The sequence below is a fragment of the Marmota monax genome, unplaced genomic scaffold (assembly GCF_021218885.2).
Source record: "Marmota monax isolate L192 unplaced genomic scaffold, Marmota_monax_Labrador192_F-V1.1 WCK01_AAM20220418_F8-fsc00052, whole genome shotgun sequence".
In the NCBI taxonomy this organism is placed as follows: domain Eukaryota; kingdom Metazoa; phylum Chordata; class Mammalia; order Rodentia; family Sciuridae; genus Marmota; species Marmota monax.
Window position 1 is genome coordinate 4,570,859 of NW_026693473.1, and position 23,006 is coordinate 4,593,864.

At 40.4% G+C, this 23,006-nt stretch overlaps 1 protein-coding gene across 1 annotated transcript in view; it reads right to left on the minus strand.

Moving 5' to 3' along the window:
* Window positions 1-814: 814 nt before the first annotated feature.
* The window catches only part of Hacd2 (3-hydroxyacyl-CoA dehydratase 2), a 93,324-nt gene continuing 71,132 nt past the window's right edge, over window positions 815-23,006 (minus strand). The window contains exons 5-7 of the mRNA XM_046458045.2: window positions 11,216-11,337; window positions 8,675-8,853; window positions 815-3,718 (exon numbers count right to left, since the gene is read on the minus strand). Of these exons, the coding sequence (XP_046314001.1) occupies window positions 3,636-3,718; window positions 8,675-8,853; window positions 11,216-11,337 (384 nt within the window). The 3' untranslated portion in view covers window positions 815-3,635. The remainder of the gene's footprint in view (window positions 3,719-8,674; window positions 8,854-11,215; window positions 11,338-23,006) is intronic.

The window sequence follows — 23,006 nt, forward strand, 5'->3', positions numbered from 1 at the left end:
GACAACAGTATCTTACCACTCAACTTCTGTTAAAAAATTTATGCTAAAAAAACCCCAAACAAACAAACAAAAAAACCCCAGCCAGGCATGATGTCGCACACTTGTAATCCCAATGGCCTGAGAGTCTGAGGCAGGAAGACTGCAATTCAAAGTCAGCCTCATCAACTTTCGTAAGACCCTAAGTAACTTTGCAAGAGCTTGTCTCAAAAAAACAAAACAAAACAAAAAAACTACTGGGGATGTGGCTCAGTCGTTAAGCATCCCTAGGTTCAATTCCTGGTATGAACAATAAAGCAACAAAACAAAACTAAAACTAAAAAAACCCAAAACAAACAAAACAAAAAACCTCATTCTAAGACAAGGGCTCTCAACCTTTTGCTGATTAGTTTCCTACTATCCCTGGTTACTTACAGGAGTTTATCCCTCTGGAGCAAGCTTGCAGACTGGCAGGGAAGGATGACTTTCTGGAGATGTCTTATGTCTGTTTTTCCTGTAAACTCAGAACCATTAAGAACAGCAGAAATATATGCCTGTAATCCCAGCGGCTTGGGAGGCCTCAGACTCCCAAGGAGGATTGGGAGTTCAAAGCCAGCCTCAAAAATGGTGACGTGCTTAGCAACTCAGTGAGACCCTGTCTCTAAATAAAATACAAAATAGGGGTGAGGATGTGGCTCAGTGGTTGAGAATGCCCCTGAGTTCAAGTCCCAGTACCAACAACAACAACAACAAAAAAGATTTTCAAATTGCCAAAGAAAGAGCTGGTGTCTATAACTGAACTGAAACTTCCACATCTTGAAACACTGCATTCAGCAAATCCAGGCAGAGCACACACCAATTTATTTTGAAATGCAACATAGATCAGTATTTTATGAATACAACTTATTACTACATTAACATTATCAGGTAAAAACAGCTTTCAAATGCATGCATAGAAAGTTTAAGCATAGTCTTTGAACTCCTTATTTCTAAATATACAAAAAATACATTTAAATTATATAATTTTAGTGAATCAAAGACTTATAAAATTACAATTTTGGTTTTCACAACATAGAAAAAATACAAAAATGATTATATATCTGGTTGTATAATTTTTTTACCCAAATTTCAAAGGAGCACTGTGTATTGAATTTGATGTTTTAGAATGGTTGATCTGAAACTCAGAACTGAAAACAATGCTCAGGTTGGACCACATCGACACCAGCCTTTTATTAGAACCACATAACCAATACAACAGGGGACAGGAGGGCCTGATTCCCCACGTGCCTCCTGGGCTCCACACCTTCCTTCCCATCCAAAGCCTGCTTTAGAGGCACTTCCCCATGTGGGAGGACAGTGTGATGAGATCCCAACCCCAGCAAGCAGGATGCAGCAAGATGCAGATCAGCAGCTGTGTCTGTGAAGCTGCGTAAACCTCAAAGCACACCTCAAAGGGGCCCCAGTGGGGGTCTGCAACAGCAATCTGGGGGCACTGGGAAGACCATGTCTTTGACTATGCACTGAAATTAAACTGCTAAGTCTGACAAAATACCCACTGAACATCACCTTCCTTGTTCACACTTCATAAGAAGATGTGACATCTGGTGGGGTTGGATGTGCTCAAATTTATAAAAGAACATCACCACTTCAAAGGAGAAATTAACTTGTGTTAGGGAGAAAAAGAAAGTGACTGAGAGAGGTTACGGAAGGACACAGTGACATGCCTTACTTATCTGCCATAAGTATTTGAAACACTGATGTACAAAACGCACGTGGGGGTTGAGACCCTTTTGGAAAAGGGAGTTGTTTGCTCTGTCCTCATTGCCAAAGTTCAATCTGATGTAATCCCACTGTAGGCAGTACAATATTTTCCATAAATGTGACAAATGATAATAGACCTGAATGAAACTCCCGTCCTGCAATGCTGGAAAACCTGCCCTTTCCACCCCACCTTCTGCAACGATCCCCAAAACAACGGAAAAAATCTTAACCAAATCCAGTTATGAGGCTGATATGATCCCCAAGCTGACGCTATTTTACAGTAGAAATACATTTTGGAAAAGTATGAAGAGAAAAAAAGCATAAAAACAAATTTCCCACATGTACAAGAATAGATCTAACTCAAGTGTTGACTTGGCCAAGTAGAATCTTAATGTTTGATTAAAAAATAATTTAGTACACACCTGCCTGCATGAGCTCTTCAAGCTTTTATGGAAAAAAAAAGGATTTAAAAATTTCATTTTAAATTAACATTTTTCTGATATTATCAATTATATTTTAAGTGACATTTACTCATCTAAGCTAGACTTTTGAAGATCAACAACTAAAAGAAGAAAAAATAATGAAGAAGAAAAAAAGCTCCATAAAGATACTATATTTATAATCTAAGCTGTGTTATCAATCTCATCTTGGGCTTTACATTTTCATCCAACCCTTTCTTGGGTTTTAATGCACAACTGAACAATTACATAGCATGAAGACATAGCACTATCCACAGGACCAGACTATTCTGTGGCTGCTCCAACATGCAGAGATGATCTGCTTTTAGCTCAAGACTGCCCATTCAGAACATAAGCTGCCTCTGAATCGACAAGTTGGTGGGAATTAACACAGGACCATAGTTAGGCAAATTATCTAGACAGAAGAGTGAATTAAAAATTAAATAACAGTATATAAAGCCATTCCTGAATGCTTTCCCAAACTACATTTCCAAAGCAACACCTTCTATATGCTTTTAATAATAGACTCCCTGCTCCTATGTGACGAGATGGGTTTCGAGTCCATAAATGAGAATAGCTATTGGCAGATACATTACTCAGAGGTGCTCTGCAAACAGTACTGGGCAAGGTACTTGTCACTTACTAGCTATTGAGTTTTACCTCTCAGAGAACTGTAATTTATTAAAATAAGATTGAGGCCGAGCTCCAGGTAAGTTAGGTTCTTTACAGTATACACATACTTATTAAATTCAAGCACATTTCTTAGTGGCAGGCAGTAATGACTCAACTGAAAACAAACGGAAAGGCTCTAGTGGTTTTCTGTTTAAGGGCACTACCCCAAAGCTTCACAGGCATATACGTTTTAGAATTCATTCACTAGATATGAGGAGCTAGGTCCCAGCCATAACTTCAGAGCATTCCAGAGAACAAAGTTTGCCGCTTCAAAAATACAAATAATTTTCCAGCATGCAGTCAAGCACTTTGAGAAGGGAATGCGAACGCACTGCAGGCTGCAGCTCAACTCCGCTGCCAGCTGGGCAGTTAGCTGGTGCAACTTCAATGCTCAGACTGTAACTCTCAAGTAGTTAGTGTTACAGACCTTTATTTACCAGATACAGGAAGGACATAGGAGATAAAATGCCAAATCCCTTTCTAGCGCCATCGTGAATATTGGGATCTTCTGGTTGGAAGAGCATGCGGAAATGGACTGGCCAGGACATTGTATGTAACAGCCTTTTTTTTTCTTTTCTTTTTCTTTTTCTTTTTTTTTTTATAAAACCCCAGGCCCATGTGACACTGGATTTTGGTTTTTGTTTTGTTTTAGTATTTTAAAAATAGTTCTTACTTATATTCTATGAAACGTACTGGGAACTCAAAAAGTCTGCAGCATTTTTTGATCATTGAAAAGTTTGGTTGGGGGGGGGGTGCAGAAAGCCGGAACTATTCAAATTTCTTGTGTTCTTCAGTATGAGAAAGGATCTTTCTTCTCTGGTGTATCATGTGGAAGTATAACTGGGGAAAAACTGAAAGAAAAAAAGAACTGGTTAAGGAGATCATTTAAAACTGCATGCCCTACTTCAGGTGCATAGACTTGTGGAAGGGGAAAAAAACTGAATTATCTTCTCCTGCTTTAGCTAAGAAGAATGGTACAGAGAAGAATGACAGACACTATAGTTGCTATATTACCACCTAAGATGCCGCAGAGCTGCCAAGTAACTTTTTTTTTTTTTTTAAATTGTGTTGCTGGGGCTGGAACTGAGGGCTTCCAGCATGCTAGGCAAGCGCTCTGCCACTGAGCTACACCACCAGGCATGCCAAATAACATTCTTTACAATCTTTTCTATTCTCTTCACATTTATTCTGATTAATTTTACAACAGCTAGGTGAAAAATACTACTGATTGAGTTATTCCTATTTCAAAGAGGAAGAATCCAAGCAACAGAGAAGGTAAGCAAATTGCCCAAGGTCTCACAGCAATTCATTAACAGGGTCAGGACCAGGCTCTAGCCTCCTGACCCTTAGCCTATCCCAGTGCGTCTCAGGGGTTGGAGAAAGGGATCTCCCAGAAGCACTTCCTGAAAAAGGTTATTCTTTCAGTGCAAAGACTGAGGAGGAGAAGGAAGCTACAACATTTGATTTGAACACAAGTAAGCCAAGTTTGAATGTAGAAAAAGCCCTTATCAAAAGGAAGCCGGAGCTGGGCACACTGGCACACGCCTGTAACCCTAGCTTCTGAGGAGGCTGAAGCAGGAAGATCACAATTCAAGGCCTTGTCTCACAATTAGAAATTTTAAAAAGAGGGGCTGGGGATGTAGCTCAGTGGTAGAGCATTCCTGGGTTCAATCCCCAGTACTGGGCGAAGAGTGTGTGTGTGGGAGAAGCCAGGATCTTAGTTACTGGACCTTCTGTTCTTGGTCATCTCATAGAATAACATGAAAAAAGTACTTGTTCTCAAATGAACAGACTGGTTCTGCCTTCCCAGGGACCATGTGGAAATGGTGGGGGTGTTGCTGGCATTTAGCTCGTAGGTCACGGATGCAACAGATAACAGTCCCCAACTAAGAACTGCCCACCCCAAAGGCCTAGTGTCCCTGGTGAGAAATGCCGGTTGGAGCAACCTGGCCTTTTCAGTAACTATAAACTGGGGTTCAATAACTGTGTGAGCAACTCCAGCTGAGATGGCTTTGGTGCTTCTCATTCTTTCCCCTTCCCAGCGGTTTCAGTATCTGGTTTTTAGACAGTAACCTGTATTTTTTTGGGGAGGCAATTTCTACTACTGCTAACTTTCCCTGGATAGTTTCTTCCTTCTTAAGTGGATTCCAAACTGGCCAAATTTCAAATGATCCTCCCAAAGTCCTCCAAGAGGTCAGGGGTGTGTCAGGGCTGATCAGCTGCAGGGGAGTCAGGGTGCTGGGCAGCACTGCCATCCACTCCACTCCCTATCCCCAGGCAGGAAGCATTTAAGAAAAGACACAGAAGTTGAAGATAATCTAATAGTGCGAGGCCTATTTTGGTACAAAAGCAAGAAAATTCGACAAGCTCTATAATCTAAAAATTGCAAGTAAAGATATAATTAAACCATAAATGCTAATTGTAATCATTTAAAAATGTAGGTCCAGTTACATTTCTAGATTTCCTTTAAGAGAGGAAATCGCTGTGAGCTGGGCATGCTGAGGAATCCTTCCCTGCTTGTGTTTGTGATTACACTACCCCACAGTGGCTGGCTGCAGTGTCGGGGGAGGACAGTGACTCGCAAGCCCCTGGTGGCACTTACAGTGAGAAGATAAACACCTTCATTCCCACGGTAAGGGCAGTGGCTGTCCACAGGGTCAGATGGCAGAAAGCGGGCAGCTGTGGCTCCTTCTTCCTTTTGCAAGTCCCAGAGGTTTCTCAGGGCCCGAGGGGAAAGGAATGTGTGTAACAGGCTACGGGGCTGGGGTGCTTGGACTGTCTCTACCCCTCCAATGGTGATTTCTTGAGTGGACAGGGCTTTGACCATCTCCACAGTATTGTCTGGAAACAATTCCAGACATACAGTCACTACTTTTAACTATACTTGACTATGCTGAGGACCACTGGAGATCTCTACCCAGCAACAAGCTACTGAGAATATCGACCTTTTGCTCTCCCAGTTCGGGAGACACAGAAGGGGAGAGCTGCTGGGTACATGTGTGCCTGTCTGTGTGTGCTGTGGGCAAGGTGTGCTCGTGGTCACTGGCAGCCTGCAGAGTGCCAGCTTCTTGGTGTCTCCACCTTGCTCAGTGTTTCTCAACCATTTTGTCCCCATTTCCGTAACCAATTTTTGCCAATGTGAGGGCAAAATGTAAACAAGACTTAGACATCTGCTGAGTGTGGCACATGCTCTATTGTATTGTCACTGCATATACTACAACTGAAGCACAGCAGGGGAGAAGCGCCTTGCCAGGGACTACAGGGAACACTAGTGCAAAAACACCCCTGGGGCCCAGGCTCCTGAGCCATAATTTGAGGTACATGTGCAACAATGAATCAGGACCATGAAGAAAAGTGTTATTTATATAATACATGTACATCATCTACTTCTAATTAGAAAAGATTAAAGAACCATAAGCTGTAGAAAGAAAACCAAATTTGTTAAAGTAGATTGCATGTCAATAGGAACCTCACCCAATTCTGTACTTTCTTCTTAGAGATAAAAAGCACTGGAAAGTTAGAAATGTGTAGTTGGTGGGGACGGACTGTACAAATTGGTCTCAGTACTAACAACCTGAAATACTTTCTTAGCTAAGAAGAATGGTGAGTGCCAGCAGACAGGAGCGGGAATCTGCTGCACAAGAGACATTTGGGCTGCCATCTTGCCCCTGGGTGGGGAGTGAGGGATTTGGAGGGAATCTTTAAATCTGAATTTGAAATCCATCCCTTTTTTCTGCTCTATAAGAATTAAGCTGCCTTTTAAAAAGTTACATTAGATTTTAACCTCGCCAAGTTCTCTTACCAAAAGGAGGCTGAGACTGGAAAGAGGAAGGGGCTGAGGTCGCAGAGTGCTACTGGAGGACAGTCCTGCCTTAGTCTTTAAAAGACAGGTAGCCCTCAGGTCTGTGCTCTCTCTTTCTTCTCTCTCTCTCAAGGTCAAGAAGAAAAATTCTTCAGAACTAGCTATGTTGTCCTTCAGGAATCCTAGCATCATGGAGGGCTGTCCGTGCCTGACCAGCCTTGTCACTACATCAAGAGGGCAGCCAGGGGACTGTGGTTGTAGCTCAGTGATACAGCACTTGCCTAGCACGTGTGAGGTACTGGGTTGATTCTTAGCACTACTTAAAAATAGATAGATAGATAAATAAATAAATAAAATAAAGATATATAAAAAAATACAATAACATTATTTAAAAAAAGGGGGGGGGTGAACAGGAAGAGGAAAAGGCTTGGCAGAAGTTGGTCACCGGGGAATAAAAAAGACTAGCAGGTGCAGACAGATTTAGGCAGGTCTGGGGAGCTGTTTCTGGCATGAAGGCTTCCTTAGAATAATTGGACATCTTTCAGGCACTCTGAGGTTGGCACCCCTGGATTTCCGTCAGTGTGGAAGCATGTTGTTATAGGACTGAGTCCACAAGACCCTCCCTTCCCTTTCCCAGTTATCCAACCTGGTACATATCTTCTATTCATTAAAAAGTCATGTTGAACTGAAATAAACCCTGGGGTGCCCACGGGAGTGGAAGTGCTCCTCTGAGTGTGCTAACACTGCAGCTGGGCACTGCTGCTCTAGAGACAGGAAAAGGAAACTCTGAGGGAACAAAGAGAGAAAGGTGAAAAACAATGTTCGTTTCTGTTACTTTTTTAGACCCTTCCATGTTTGCTTTTTGAGTGAAAATCAACTACCTTTTACATATGGAGAGAGAGGCCTTTAGGTGTACGGTTCTAGCACTACAGAGGAGCACTTGATAATGAATAAAGATTGGAAAATAAATCATGAAGCAGGATCGCGTCCAAGAATTTCTCCAAGATAAACATTCACATGAGATCTGGATGTAGGTTTTTTTCTCACAATGCATGAAATGCAATTTTCCACAGATGGACACAAACATGTTGCCTGTGATTGTTAGGATGATTTGTCCAGATAATGCTGTGGGCTGAAGAAAAATCCATCCCTGTCTGAGTTTAACCTGGGGCACAGGGGAGACTACAGTATCTTCTATAGACTAAGATAAAATTCAGAGTTGCAAGAGCTATAGTAAGAACCAAGCCAGAAGAAACATTAGCATTAGATATCCTTGGTGTGCAAGAGTCAATTGTAGAATTTACGACCGGATATCAGAACCTTGAGCCACCAGAACTGTCCTAAGAGCCTCAAGCACAGCATTTCCTCTCTGCCACTATGTTCACAGGCACATTTGATACTCTGTATATTTAAACCTTCAGCAATACTATTAAAATAACTGGAAACCATTCTGAAGGAACACTGTGTCCTATTCAGAAGGTTTGCAATGCTCAACAAGAAAATGAGAAATGTAGAAAAGAAACATTTTTATTTTGCTATTTGTTTCTAGTTAACTACCTTAAAATGAAGCAAGACTGCTTACTTTGATACGGTAAATAATGCAAAAATATTTTCACAATGTTTTTCGAATACCATAATAAGCAGTTCTCAAGAGGCAAGAAAATAAAAATCAAGGTAAGGTCTTTAATGACTTTTTTGTTTTCTACTCAGTACCCCCCCACCCCCAGTATAGAGTTAATCTATCCTGGTATTCAGTGTTTCAAACCCACACACTGAGAAGGGCTGCATTTTGGCAGCTGTATTGAGAAGGGTTCATCTTTATTCTATTTCTAATAGAGAAAATTCCCTTTGACAGTTAGTATTCAATAAAAACCAAAGTGTTCCCAATAAATTAGATTTACATTTACTTGGCTATGCTGCAAAGACAATCAAAGACATTGAACTCTAGTTACTGTAGAGCCAAATTTTAAAATATAAATAAGTATATGCATAACTTTTAACTTACTTGGAATGTAGGAGATCATGACCAGAATCAGGAAGGCATGGTAGTCAAAGGAGAAGTTGTATTTGTTGGGTAAACTGATGGAGTATAGGCCAGCCTGCCTGACAAAGGGCAGAGCTGCATAGATGGTGAGCAGTTCTCCCGACACTCCCATGGGGTACAGCACGATGAAAAGTGTGTACCTAAAACAAAACAAAATATCTGTAACTGAGGTCAGAAGCCAGCTTTACTAAAAGAGTGCTCCCTACCCCTCCAATCAGAACTGGTCTTTTAGAAAGTTATTGTTTCTATATTTCCTGTTTAGCTACTGTATAAATTCAGGTTTTACAAGCCAGTTTTTGAAAAGGGTCAACAGTAGATATATGTTTCTGAATGTTTAAAAAAAAAATGAACGTGCCCAGTCAACCTAACTAATAAATAACGTTTCAAAACAACTAAGGTGATGACAGATGCTGGTAAAGCCGGGGAACTAAGTCATGCTTTACAGTGAAGGGTTCCGCCCTGGGGGCTGAGGAGTGGAATTGGGGGATTGAGAGGTGTTGGGAGGAAGGTGCTGCTGTCTAGGAGTTCCTGGAACATATGCCAAGTCTGGTCTGTGGACTGAAGAGATAGCACATCACACATGTTTACTGCCTTCCAAATGCCTGTACATACTATTGTGGAAAATGAAGTATATGTTAATTTTATCCTTAAAAAATTAATAATAGCTTCTGGTCATTAAGCAGTTTTTCAGTTAAAACATACCCCCCCATGAAAGGTCATGCAGTAGCACACCCTGTAATTCCAGCTACTCAAGGGGCTGGGGTAGGAGAACTGCAAGTTTGAGGCCAGCTTGGGTGACTTAGTAAGAATCTGTCTCAAAATAAAAAATCAAAAGGGCTGAGGGTGTAGCTCATTGGTAAAGTGCCTCTGGATTCAATCCTGAGCACCAAAAAGAAAGTTCTCTATTTTTCAAAAGAATTCAGAAAGCAGTTGCCACTCCTTGGAATGAACCTAGAAACCATTCTGAGATATAAGTACTGCTGAAGGAATCAACAGATATGACTTTAAAACACCTTGAGTTGTTTATGGCTCATAATGAACAATAGATTCCAAACTTCCAGGTGTAGGAACTGTGCTGAAAAATCTATGAAGATAAAGGGAAGACACTCCCCACTGAAAACTTAGCTCTTTAAGGAGGATATAGAAAAAGGAAGAATATTCCATAGGTTGTGAAGAAAAATGGGAAAGACCAGCAGCTTGGGAGGCTGAGGCAGGAGGATAGCAAGTTCAAAGCGAGCCTCAGCAAAAGTGAGGCACTAAGCACTCAGTGAGACCCTGTCTCTAAATAAAATACAAAATAGAGCTGGGGATATGGCTCAGTGGTTGAATGCCCCTGAGTTGAATCCCTGATTACCGCCCCCCCACACCAAAAAAAAGGGCAAGAAAATCTTTCCCCAGGTGCCCCATCCCCAGGGGCTCAGGAGGCTGAGACAAGAGGATAGTGAGTTCAAAGCCAGCTTGAGCAACTCAGAGGCCCTAAGCAACTTAGCGAGACCCTGTCTCAAAATAAAATATAAAATGGGCTGGGGATGTAGCTCAGTGATCAAATACCCCTGGGTTCAATCCCTGGTACAAAAAAGAAAGAAGAGAATTTTTCCTCAGTAATAATAGCAGGGCTTGGTCTACAACTTCTCCTGCAGCCCAGCAGCCAGCTTTCCCAATGGCTGTGTAGGCTGGTTAGTAGCTGCTGTGTTTCCCATTCTTCCTCTTTCCTAATAAAAATGTTTATTGCGAAAGATAATACAAATAAAGGATTTCTCATACTTGACATGTTGGAAAGAATTGGATTATGCCTCTAATTTAATCACTGAACTCATATATTGTCTGGCATCCACTGTTTTTCTTCTGTGAAAAGAAGCATTTTGGTTCCAAGTACAATTTGGATCCTTCAGCTTTGTGATACCCCCTAGCCCCCAGTCTTTTTCTAACTCAGAAAACTGCTTACAACTGTCTCGTGGATTTGTTAAGATAAAGAGATGAACTATCAGCCTTTTGCCCACATCATAATGAATATTAACTGGTAAAAAAATTGAAGCAAAATAAAACTGATAAGCTAATACTACCATGTAATGTTTGCTATTAACTGAAAATTAATTTAAGAGTCCTAGTTTCTTGGCAAAATTGAGACTGGGAGAATTAATTGGACATGGCCCCAGAACCCTATAATGGCAGAAGTTCATCAACAAACAATAAAATTTGATGATTTGATGGAACAATAATGCCCCCCCCCCGAAAAAAAAAGGCTATTACACCAACTCTCCACTGAGCAATTCAACTGAAAAGAATTGATCCCAATAAAGATGACTTCCGGTCAAATGTAAAGACTTCGGGACAGTGCTTCTATGACCCTTATTCTGATGAAATCCACAGCCTAGATTTATTCCCCACCTCTGTCTCATACAATTTTATTTTTAGAAACTCAGAGGCAATATTTACACAATAAAGGGCAAATGTGGTGATGGATAATTTCAAAGGTTGTCTTCTCTGCATGTACTTTTTTACCTGGCCCATTTGATGAGGTAAGGCAGATGGTTTAATAGACTGAATGTATAAAAGGAGTAACGGATAATTTCCGTGATTGTCCAGGCAATAACAAACAGGAGGACGCTGTCTTCACTCTGAACCTGAAGGAAAAGGAAACAAGTGAAAATGAACACAAGTGTTAGGGTCGAAGCATTCACCAAGTGCAGAGCTGGTGCCAGGCGACAGTCAGTGGTCTCTGCCCTCAGTGGCCGTAGCCAGCACAGAAAGGGCTCGCCAAGTGAAGGCACACATGCGCTGATAAGGGACTCAGTTCATCAACAAGCGAGAGCTGCAGGGAAGGAAGGGATGAGCTGTGGCAGACAAGTGATCTGATGCTGGTGGGACCTAGAAGTAGTTAGGTAGGGAAGTCAGAGGCAAACTGGTGAACAGCTTGGGATCATCACATCAATGTGATTTGTGTGACAACTGGGAATCCAAGGACATTCCATAGAGGGGGAATGTAATAATTAGAGCTGAGCTGAAGATGAGGCTCATTCACTGGGTAAAATGAATTTGGAGGAGGAAGAGCTGCAGACACTGGTCCACTGAGGGCTTCTTCCTGAGACAAGGGCTGGCTTAACTCCCCCATAATTACAGAGGCTTCCATGATCACAGGAGGCATCTAGAGCCAGAACTTTTCCACACCAGCCTCCTCTGAATTTGTTTTTATGCTGAAAAAACAATAACTGAAAAAAAATACCCCTTAGGTGTTTCACAGGAGACGTTCTTTTGCATGAGAATTTATGGTTGCGGCAATAACTTCCAATACCCCTTTGCCCCATCCCAGCTGGGCTCATAATGGCCGTTTGTTTGAAAATCAATAGTAAGAAACAACCTTATACTGCAATTCACTTTGGTTCCCATGCATCCTAAGTAGTTCATATACTGGATCAGAATTAAAAAACCCGACATGGTAAACTGAACAAATCTCCCAAGATGGATTTTCTCTCCTTCACCCTGAACTGCATGGCAGTCCAGCCTTAACTTTTGCTTCTTTCCATCTGCAGGGTTAATGATTTTTAGCACTTATATTCTTTCTCAGAAAGTGTACATGGAGCGATCCACCTACACAATGAAATAAGTAGTCATTTACATAGCTATTAACTAAATTGCTCTGACAAAGAATTTCATAAATGCACAGTTACTATTCTCTAAAAATAATAAGAATTTTATACTGTCAAGAGCAAGAGTACTTTTTGTTTTCCTGGTGCTTTTTTATTAGCCAAAGTCAAGCAAAAACTAAACCATCTTTAAAGCGTTCATGTCGAGATTTTTTATTCTGTCCACAAACCCTTGCTCAAAATCTGTCTATATTAACATAGACATTTGGAGCCAAGGCATTGTGTGTGTATTTTTTAGTCCTCCTCATCTGAAGGTGATATTTTTATAGAAATGGCTAAAGCCCTGCCTAAAGGATTCTGCGATGAAACAAGAAATTTCACCAGGAGTTTGTATTATAAGCCACCTTGAAAACATGGAGTGTTTTATCTTTTATTTTCCAAAAGCACTTTATGCTTTTCACAAGTAGGAGCTCAATAAATATTTGTGGAGCAGAGGAACAAAAATCAGATTACTATAAGGCTCAGTTCCCTTATTTTTGGTGCCTGATAATAGTTTCTGTGTAGTCTTAGTGACCTTAAAGTAGACAGGTAATAAACACATTAAGCCCTCCACACCTCTCATTTTGACCCAGCCTAGAGCTTAGGACATGATCTTCACTGCTGGACACAGAACACTTTTTATATCACCTGAGTCTGCTCTCAGAGCACAGCTGTGAAGACCAGGTTACAAGTCTTCTAAAAAGGCTGGGGATGGGGAGAACGGCCATTTTGTGCAATATTATAACTTCAGATCAATAAGAAATCCATCACTGTTATCATGAAGGGACTTGGACAAAGTCAGAGATTAATTATATCTGATTTGCAGAAAGATAATTATCCAATAACACAAAACAGAGGCAAAATGTGAAAAATAAGTTAAAAACAGTGAAACTCAAACTAATATGTGTACACTCAGGTTCACAGCGACATTGTTCACAAAGGTCAAAAATTGGAAGCAACCCAAGTAGCCCTTGATGGATGAAAGAATAGACAAAGGGAGCTTTGTTTTCTTGCGGGGGGTGGGGGAGTTTTGGGATTGAACTCAGGGGCACTCAGTGAGCCACATCCCCAGAGCTATTTTGAATTTTATTTAGAGACAGGGTCTCATTGAGTTGCTTAGCACCTTCCTTTTGCTGAGGCTGGTTTTGAACTTGAGATCCTCCTGACTGTCTCCTGAGCAGCTGGGATTACAGATGTATACCACCGCACCCCGCTAAATATTTATACACAGTGGAATATTATTCAGCCTTATAAAGCAAATTTGTATACATGCTACAACATAGACGAACCAAGATTATGCTCAGTGAAATATGCCATTCACAAAAGGACAAACACTGTATGATTCCACTCACATGTAGTACCTAGAGTAGTCAAATTCGGAGACAGAAAGCAGAGACAGAAGCTGCCAGGAGCTAGGGTGGAGGAAATAGGAAATTATGGTTTAATTGGTATGAAGTTCCAGTTTGAGAGATGAAGAAAGTTTTGGAGATGGATGGTGGTGATGGTTTACAACAATGGGAATGCACCCAACACACCTCAACCACACACCTGGAAGTGGTTAAAATGGAGAATTTTTTATTGTGTATATTCTCCCATGATAAAAAAAATAAAATTAAAGAATAGTAAAATACAATTTAATGGGGCTAAATGTAAAGTGATATATGATTTCAAAACAACAAAATGACTCCAAGTAGAATGGAGAAGACCTTGGCTTATGAAACCAAGAGATTTTGGTGAGCTTGATAGGAGCCAACAAGGTATGAGGGGGCTGTAAACAAACTAGCCAGCAAACAAGCAGTGTTCAGCCCCCGTGACACTGTAGTTTCCTCCCAACCACATTCTAAATAGATCAGACCTCACCTTGGGGTCACAGTCTGTTGTATAACCCCTTGAACTAGCAGAGCTTATCTTCGAAAAGGAAAAAGGTATACTTTATAATATGTAAAAGAATACCATATGTAAGAGGCACGTGGACCTGAGACTAATGGATAAAATCAACAGGAAACTGATTTGCTTGGATCAAAATGAAAACCTATAAAACAAACCAGCTGACTAATAACATAGGCCACTTCAAGAAGCTGTGTTCCTGGGCCCTGGACATTTATGCAAACTGAGATTGCCCAGGAGAGTCCTACAGAGTATGAAAGGCAGAGCTGGATGGTAGATGATAAGGGCTTCCTTGGAAAAGAGAATACATAAAACCTCTACATGGAAAAAGGCACAGAATTCTGCTGATACTAACTTCCTTGATACAGCTGAAATTTCTTTAGTTGAGGGGGGTAAAAAACGAGTAAAGACTTTAGCAGTACTTCTTAAAAATAATTTGCCTTTACAGGAGAATTACAAGTTCCAGCCTGGGCAACTGAGCAAGACCCTATCTCAAAATAAAAAATAAAAGGACTGGGGATGTAACTCAATGGTAGAGTATCCTGGGTTCAATATCCATACTGTGGAAAACAAAAGATAAAGTTGCCTTTATCAAAGAAGGCAGGGGCCAGATATTATGATATATACCTGCAGTACCAGCTACTCAAGATGCTGAGGCAAGAGGATCATTTGATCTACAATACTGGCCTGGGCAATACAACAAGACCCCAATTCAACAATCAAACAGGAGAGGAGAGAATAACTGAAAAGATCTACTGACTGCTGAGCGGGTAGGATGGGAATATTTCCCTGGCTATTTATTTTTCTCTTGATGGTAAGGACTTCAAAGGTCCATGTCTCATCATTTGGTTTCCTCAGTCCCAACACAGGGATGTGCAGAATTAACGATCCTTAATTTGGATGATAACTTGTGTTTTTCTCTACAAAAGCCAGAGCTGAGAATGAAAAAAAAAAAAAATTTATTTATTGGTACCAGGATTGAACCCAGGGGCACTTAATCACTGAGCCAGGCCTCCAGGTTGCATTTTATTAGAGTCAGTGTCTTGCTGAGTTGCTAGGGCCTTACTTGTTGCTGAGGCTGGCTCTGAACTCGCAATCCTCCTGTTTTAGCCTTCTGAGCCACTGGGATTATGGGCGTGCACCACTGTGCTGGTGAATTGAGAATATTTTAACAAGTAGGAGCCTCTTATTTCTTAAAGGTCGGTGACTGTGTGAAAAACAAAACTGATAGCCTCACAGAAACTTTTAAAAGCTAGTTTAGCTTAGGAAGAAGGTTTTTTTCAGAGGCAAAGTTCAACTCAGCTACTTTTTTTGAATCAAGAACTAGAAACATATAATTTTATTAATTATCAAGAATAACTGGTTTAATATGTTTGAATAAAGATTTGCATGCAAATGTTATAGTAGTATTATCACTTATAATAGCTGAAAAGGAAAAACAACCCAAATATCTATCAAATTGGTAAAAGGATAGGTAATCTGATACATGCCACAATACAGATAAACCTCAAAAAACATGCCGAGTAAGAGGTCAAATGCAAATGACCCCATATTATACAATTTCATTTATATGAAATGTCAAAATCCAGAAAAGGCAATTCTGGAGACAGAAAGTAGAAGAGTGATTGCCAGGGGCTGGGACTGGGAATTAACTATAAAAGGGCACAAAGGATCACACTGTGGTGATGGAACAGTCTAAAGCTAGATTGTGGTGGTGGTTGCACAACTTGATACATTTACTAAAAAAGCAATGAATTGTACACTTAAAATGGGTGAACTTAAAAATTACAGCTCCATAAAAGTGTTTAAAAAAAGAATAAGAGGTTTGCTTTAAATACATAATATTGCCTTTTAAGGGGAAAAGGGGCACTTAGGGCAAAGGAGAAGGGAGATAATGGGGAATTATCAAGGCAAAGGAGAAGAGGCAGATTACTGGACAGTAGTTTAGGACAGGTTATCAAAAAAGTCTTAAGTCCGTGTTTTGGAGCTGCATGTCCACAATGATCAGCATAAACTGGGGGCGGGGGGGGGGCAGTCTTGCCACAGGGTCAGTGCTGCCTGATGCGGCACATGGAGCACTGGATACTCCATGCCACAGATGCGGGTTCCCACTCCCTGCTCTGAAGTGAGGAAGGAGGCGGCAAGGTGTAGGCGGCTTGTGTGATTTAGCCAAGGGAATTTACACAGAAATTCAAGCTGGAGAAACAAATGGGCACAGGAGAAAAACCTTTATACACAAATAGCATCATATGTTTGACTTTAAAAGGCACTGGGAGTATCAGTACATGAAAAGCTGTCACTTTTGTTACATTCAAAGAAAAACAGATGGTGTACATAAGAAAACTACTATTGTAGAAACCCTATTCTTCTTAGCACGTTGGAACCTGCTGCTTACCATTCTGGTTTTTCCAAGAGCTCTCCCTGACCAATCCTTATGGTAAGCATTCTCTTTCCATATCTTAATATTCCTCTCATTGGGAAGAGAAGAGAGGAGAGAGCAAAGGAGGAAGGAGAAGAGAGAGAAGATGAAATTGTGGTAAAACCGAGACAGTGGGACTAGTGTCTGTTCTTGGAAAAATTATGTAGAGTAGGTCTGTCTTAGTCTGTGCTATAACCAAATTCCCTAGACATAGTGGCTTAAAACAACGGAAATCTATTCTCTCATATTTTCTGGAGGCTAGAACCTGGACTGGGGTGGCAGCATGGTTGGTTTCTGGTGAGGACTCTCTTCCTGGCTTGCAGACAGCTGCCTTCCCGATGTGCCCTCACATGAGGGGTGGAGTTGTGAGTTCTGGCATCCCTGTAAGGGCACTGATCCCTCAGCTAAACGGAACTATCTCCCAAAGGCCCCATCTCCAAATGCCATCCCCTAGGAGTCAGGGCTTTATGCATTTGCTATGTGAGTGGGGGGCAGGGCTGGGGAGGCACTGTTTAGTCCAGAGCAACATTCCAGACCAGGTGTTTGCAAACTTTTCTTGTAAAGGGGCACTAGATCATAAATAATTTGGGTTGTGTACTACATGCAGACTTTATCACTTATTTATCTTTGTTGTTTTTTAACAATCTTTAGAAATGTAAAAATGATCACAAATTGCAGGCTTAATTTGCCCTCATAGGTGAACCATTCTAGGTTTCACAACCTCCCAACTTTCCTCTTCCTGTGACCTCTTTACCATACAAATGTCTTTGTTTAGCCTTCCTTTGACAGACTGTGTGTGTGTGTGTGTGTGTATTAGAGGGGCAGTCAATATGCAGTAATGTGCTGCATCTCTTTCTCTCACTTTCTTTTTATGGTACGAGGGACTGAACCCAGAGCCTTACGTAGGCCAGGCAAGCACTCTGACACTGAGCTACCTCCCCAGCCCCAGTAACCCATCTCTTGACTTTGGATACATTTTTTTTTTTTTTTTAGAATTTTGTCATTATGTGATTTTGTCATGATGATAACATCAGAGTATATTCACACAAATCCAAGTGATGTAGCCAACTATACAACCAGTATACATGACTGTATGTAATACTTTCCTAAGACCGGCAGCATGGATCTGTTTATACCAGCATCTCCACAAACATGTGAGCCACATGTGCTATGATGTGACAATGGGTTACTGGCAATAGTAACTTTTCAGTTCCATTATAATCTTATGGGACCGACTGACGTAGGTTTCACTGTTGACTGAAATGTTATGTGGCACATGACTATTTATAGCCAATGGATACTTTGGAAAAAGGAAGGACTTTGTAAGAATATGTACAGGCAGTTTTTTCATGTTACATCTTAAAAATCTCAGTAATTTATTTGTGTGTGCAAGTTACAAATTGCACACACAATACAGACAGCATAAATTTCATTATCTTTAAGCGTATGATTCATTGGTATTAAGTATATTCACCATACTGTGCAACTATCACCACTATTTATTTCTAGAACCATTTTATCATCTCATACAGGAACTCTGCACCCATTAAACAACAGCTCCCCTTGTGTTTGCCTCACTCCAACCAATAGTTTACTTTCTCTAAGAATGTGTTTATTCTAGGTACCTTATATTAGTGGAACCATCCAGAACCATCCTTCTGCCAGGCTTATTTCATCTGGCAATGTTTTCAAGGTTCATCCATGTTGTAGCATGCAACATAATTTATTTCCTTTTTAGACTGAATATTTCATTGCGTACAAACCCCATTTTGTTTATCAATTCATCTGTTGATGAACATCTGGGTTGTTTCCACCTTTTTGGCTTGTGTTAGTCAGCCTTTTGTTGCTATGACCAAAAAACCTGACAAGAACTTAGAAGAGGAAAAGTTTATTTTGACATATTTTCAGAGGTTTAGTCCATGGTCGGTTGAGTCCAAAGCTTTGGACCCAAGGTGAGGCAGAACATTGTGGTGGGAGGGCGTGGTGGAGGGAAGCTGCTCAGGACATGGGTATGGGGAAGCAGAGACAGGAGAGGGGAAAGGGCCACAGGGAAGATGAATTCTTTCAGGGCACGCCCCAAGTGACCTGCCTCCTCAAGTCAGGCCTTATTTGGCTACATTTACCACCCCATTAGTCCATTCAAACCAGGATAGACGGGTTAGGTTACAGCTTTCATAATCCAATCATTTTACCTCTGAATATTCCTGCATTAAGGGGAGCTTTCAGGGGATACTTCATATCCAAACCATAATATGGCTATTATGAACAATGCTGCTATGAATACTGGTGTATAGGTACATACAGTGGCTGCTTTCGATTCTTCTGATTATATATTTAGAAGTGGAATTGCTAGATTATATGGAAATTCTATGTTTAGCATTTTGAGGAACTGCCAAACTGCTTTCTATAATGGCTATACCATTTTACATTTCTACCAAGAATGTACAAGATTTCCAATTTCTCCACTGGTTATTTGCTTTGTTTCGTTTTGTTTACATAATAACCATCTTAATGAATGTAAAGTGGTACCTCATTTTGGTTTTGATTTATACCTTCCTAATGACTAGTGACACTGAGCATTTATTGGCCATTTGCTATATCTTCTTTGAAGAAAAAACTTTCTATTCAAGTTCTTTACCCACTTACAAACCATTTTTGCTCTTTTTAACAATTATGGAGAAAACAACAATAAAAATTATGCCCAATAAGTTACTGAGCTCTTACTACATACAGCCAGGCACTTTTTTTTTTTTTAAACACATATTACCACATGAATTCTCATTTGACAGGTGAGGAGAGTGAGGCTTACAGAATTGGAACCCAGGTCTATGCCCTTAAACCTTGAATAGTTTTGACATCTTCTTGTGTTTCAGGCCACACACACACACACACACACACACACACCCCTCATAACACCTGTTGAAGAGGAAGAAAAACTCTTTAGAAATTGGGAACATTTGGATGAAACCCAATATAAGAGGAGTCTGGAGAACAAATATTGAAATGTGATGGTCATCTATTGTCATGAAAAGCACTGGTTCTCCAATAACACAGGCCCCTCTAAAGGGGAACATAGGATGAAATCTAGATACTATGGCAACTGGGCACAAGAGGCTTACTGTGGAGGACTGAGGAAAGTATGAAAACTATAGGTCGCTGGTATCCAGAGATCTCTGTTTTGTCTGTGAGATAACTTCTTATGAATCAAATGACCCAAGGTAGAATCCAAGAATTCAACATAAGAAACAAACCCTAATGAATTCCCTAAAGTGAGTGTGAATCTTTTTCCCTGAACCTTGCTTTGCTAATAATCTTCTTTTGTTTGTTTTAGCCCTGTTTTACTTCCTGCATTTAATTTATTGTCAAGACTTATCAAAATCTATCTCATAAGTTTCTCTTTTCTATCTCTGTTATGTAGTAGCTAAAATACAAACATAGTTTCAATTCAAAATAGAAACAAACTCATAAACACAAAGGAATGCCTTATTAGGTGAACTTCTGACTTTCCAGAGAGGGGATCATCCCCATGACCTCAGCCGTGCCTCTGGGTAGGTATTTAGATTCACCTAAGATTCCTCCTCTCCCCCTTTCCATGTGGAGGAGTCAGTATGGCAGCTGAAAACTTGAGGTGATAAGGGTCTCACACAGGTATGAACCAGAGTCTGGCAGTTGAGGATGGGGGTGGTAAGGAAAAGACACAGAGGTGATGGGTGGAAGAGATGGCTCATGTGGTTTGAAAATCAGGTACAGGGAATAAATTAAACCAAATAAACAAGTAAATCAATATATTAAGGAAAATGAGCTTCTTAATATTGAAGAAACTATTTACAAACATGGAAGACAGACTGCTAGACAAAACATTGAGGTATTAGACTATAATTGGAAGGATCAATATGAACTCATAATTTATGTATGACTGTAATATAGCTATATACTTTCAGGTGTATATGTATATTGTGTGAGTACACGTGTATATACATATACATACATATACAGAAGTATGCCCTAGCTTCCTCTGCTGAAAGGGTCTAGACACAATGACATCTTAGTCCCATGAGCACCTCAACTACTCAGATCTTGGTTCCTAAATAGCATCTTACACTAAAAGGAACCAGCGCTCCTTGATAAAGTGGTTGATTCCAGGGCCAGGGTGGGAAAAGTACAAAATAAGTCTGGAGATCTTTTTGTTGCAGGAAGTAAGGAAATACTCAGTGAATGAGGGAGGCAAACTGAAAGAACACAGAGAAACAGCTCTCACTAGCCAGATCACAGATAATTTTGACATTTACATCAATTTGGACTAATGAAGCCTATAGGAATTCATTAGTCTAAATTGATAAAGATAAAACAAATAAATGAGAGAAAGAGCAAGTTATTCCTTACAGTAGAATGTCAACTAATAGATAATCACCATTTGGTAACCATCATAGAAGTGGTTGATACAGACAGGAGTTATTCTCACAAAATACTAACCAATAAAAAGAAATGGTGAACTGAAGGTGGAGAAAACTGGCAGACACTCCCCAGAAGCAGGTGACTAAGGTCATCATAATGAGGGGTTGGATGGGAAGTCATGCTACCTCCTGAGAAGAGCATGGTGCCTCTCTGTAGTCTTCCTGCCGAGAATAAATAATTGGAACTGGTTATGAGGAAACACTAGATGTGTCTAGTTGCAGGTAACCCTACAAAATGTATTCTTCAGGGGCTGGGGTTGTGGCTCAGAGGTACAGCGCTCGCCTACCATGAGTGAGGCACTGGGTTTGATCCTCAGCACCACATAAAAATAAAATAAAGATATTACGTCTACCTGTAACTATTAAAAAAAATGTATTCTTTAAAACTGTCAAGAACATGAAGGAGAAGCTCTTCCAGACTGAAATGCCAGAGGCCTGACAAGGAAATGTAAATACGTGGCAGGGATACCACAGTGCCACATGTTTCCTTCTCCTGTGGGTCCTTGTAATTACTGCAGCACAAAAGATCAGAATATCTGTCATTCCAAAAAGGAAAAAAGACATTGTTTGGAAAATAAATGAAATGTGAATGGGCCTCGCAGGCTGAGTGGTAGTGTTGGGCCAAGGTTGACTTTCTGATTTGGAGGGCTACATGTGGATGATGAGTGCCTGAAACCCAACCTTGTGTATTTAGGGAATAGAAAACCAATACAGCAGCTCTCCAGGGTCACAAAAAGACAACATAGAGAGTAGGCAACGAAACAGACACCAAAAAATGCTAATAGCTGGAGAATCTAAGTGAAGGGAATATAGGAGCTTTTTATATTATCCTGGCAACTTTTCTGGAAGTTTGAAGTTATTTCCAAATAAACAATTTTTAAAAAATCACCTAAAACTTAAAGCACCACTCAGGACAATATTAGAAGCAAAAGACAACAAACAAAAACTTATCTGGTTGCTACACATATTGTTTCAGAGTGTGCTGGAAGAGGTACTTATATAATTTTAACAAAGACAAGAACATTTACAACCAAAAATATCAATAAGGACACACTAACAGAGGGTAAGGGAAGAAAGAAGGACTGGGATTTAGAGCTGACTCTCAATTTGTATCAGCATTACTATTGTCTTAGGCCATAAATATGTCAAGGGCTGGCTCACAAACTTGCTTTGAAGAAGGGCTAGCTTAACTAAAACACAAAATCAAATTCTTAATAAATGCTTTAGATTAGGATAATAATGATGATTAAGATAATGATAGCTCCCATTAGCAGGGCTAATTATTCCTTAAGTAGAATAAAAGTAACTATGTGTAAATTTTCATCAGCTACTGTGAAACTATTTTTTTTTAATTAATTAATTTATTTATTTTTAGTTCTCGGCGGACACAACATCTTTGTTGGTATGTGGTGCTGAGGATCGAACCCGGGCCGCACGCATGCCAGGCGAGCGCGCTACCGCTTGAGCCACATCCCCAGCCCATGTGAAACTATTTTAATAAGCATAAAGAACATATTCATTTCTATGTGAAATGTCAATTATATCTGTTATAAACCTCAGGAAAAAAAAAAGACTTCAAAAACAGTTGTATGGAAATTTGTCACTAATTTTTTTTTGAAAAGATTAAGTTACATTATAGCCAACACATAGGAAACAGTTATTGATCACTTATTATGTGCCAGGCACTGTTCTAAGTGCTTTATATGAGTTAATTCACAGAAACTTCTAGACCACTCCATAAAGGATGGCAGTTGGAGCTAGGAGACTGGCAGAGCTCCAAAGGAACTGGAGCGGGCTGGTATAGTCCCTCAACTGGGGACCTTCTCAGTTAACCCACTTGTATTTGCTGTCAGCCTGATTTTGCTTGGTTGGTACGAGGCTGCAAGCCCTGTGAGGGCAGCAGTCAGGCT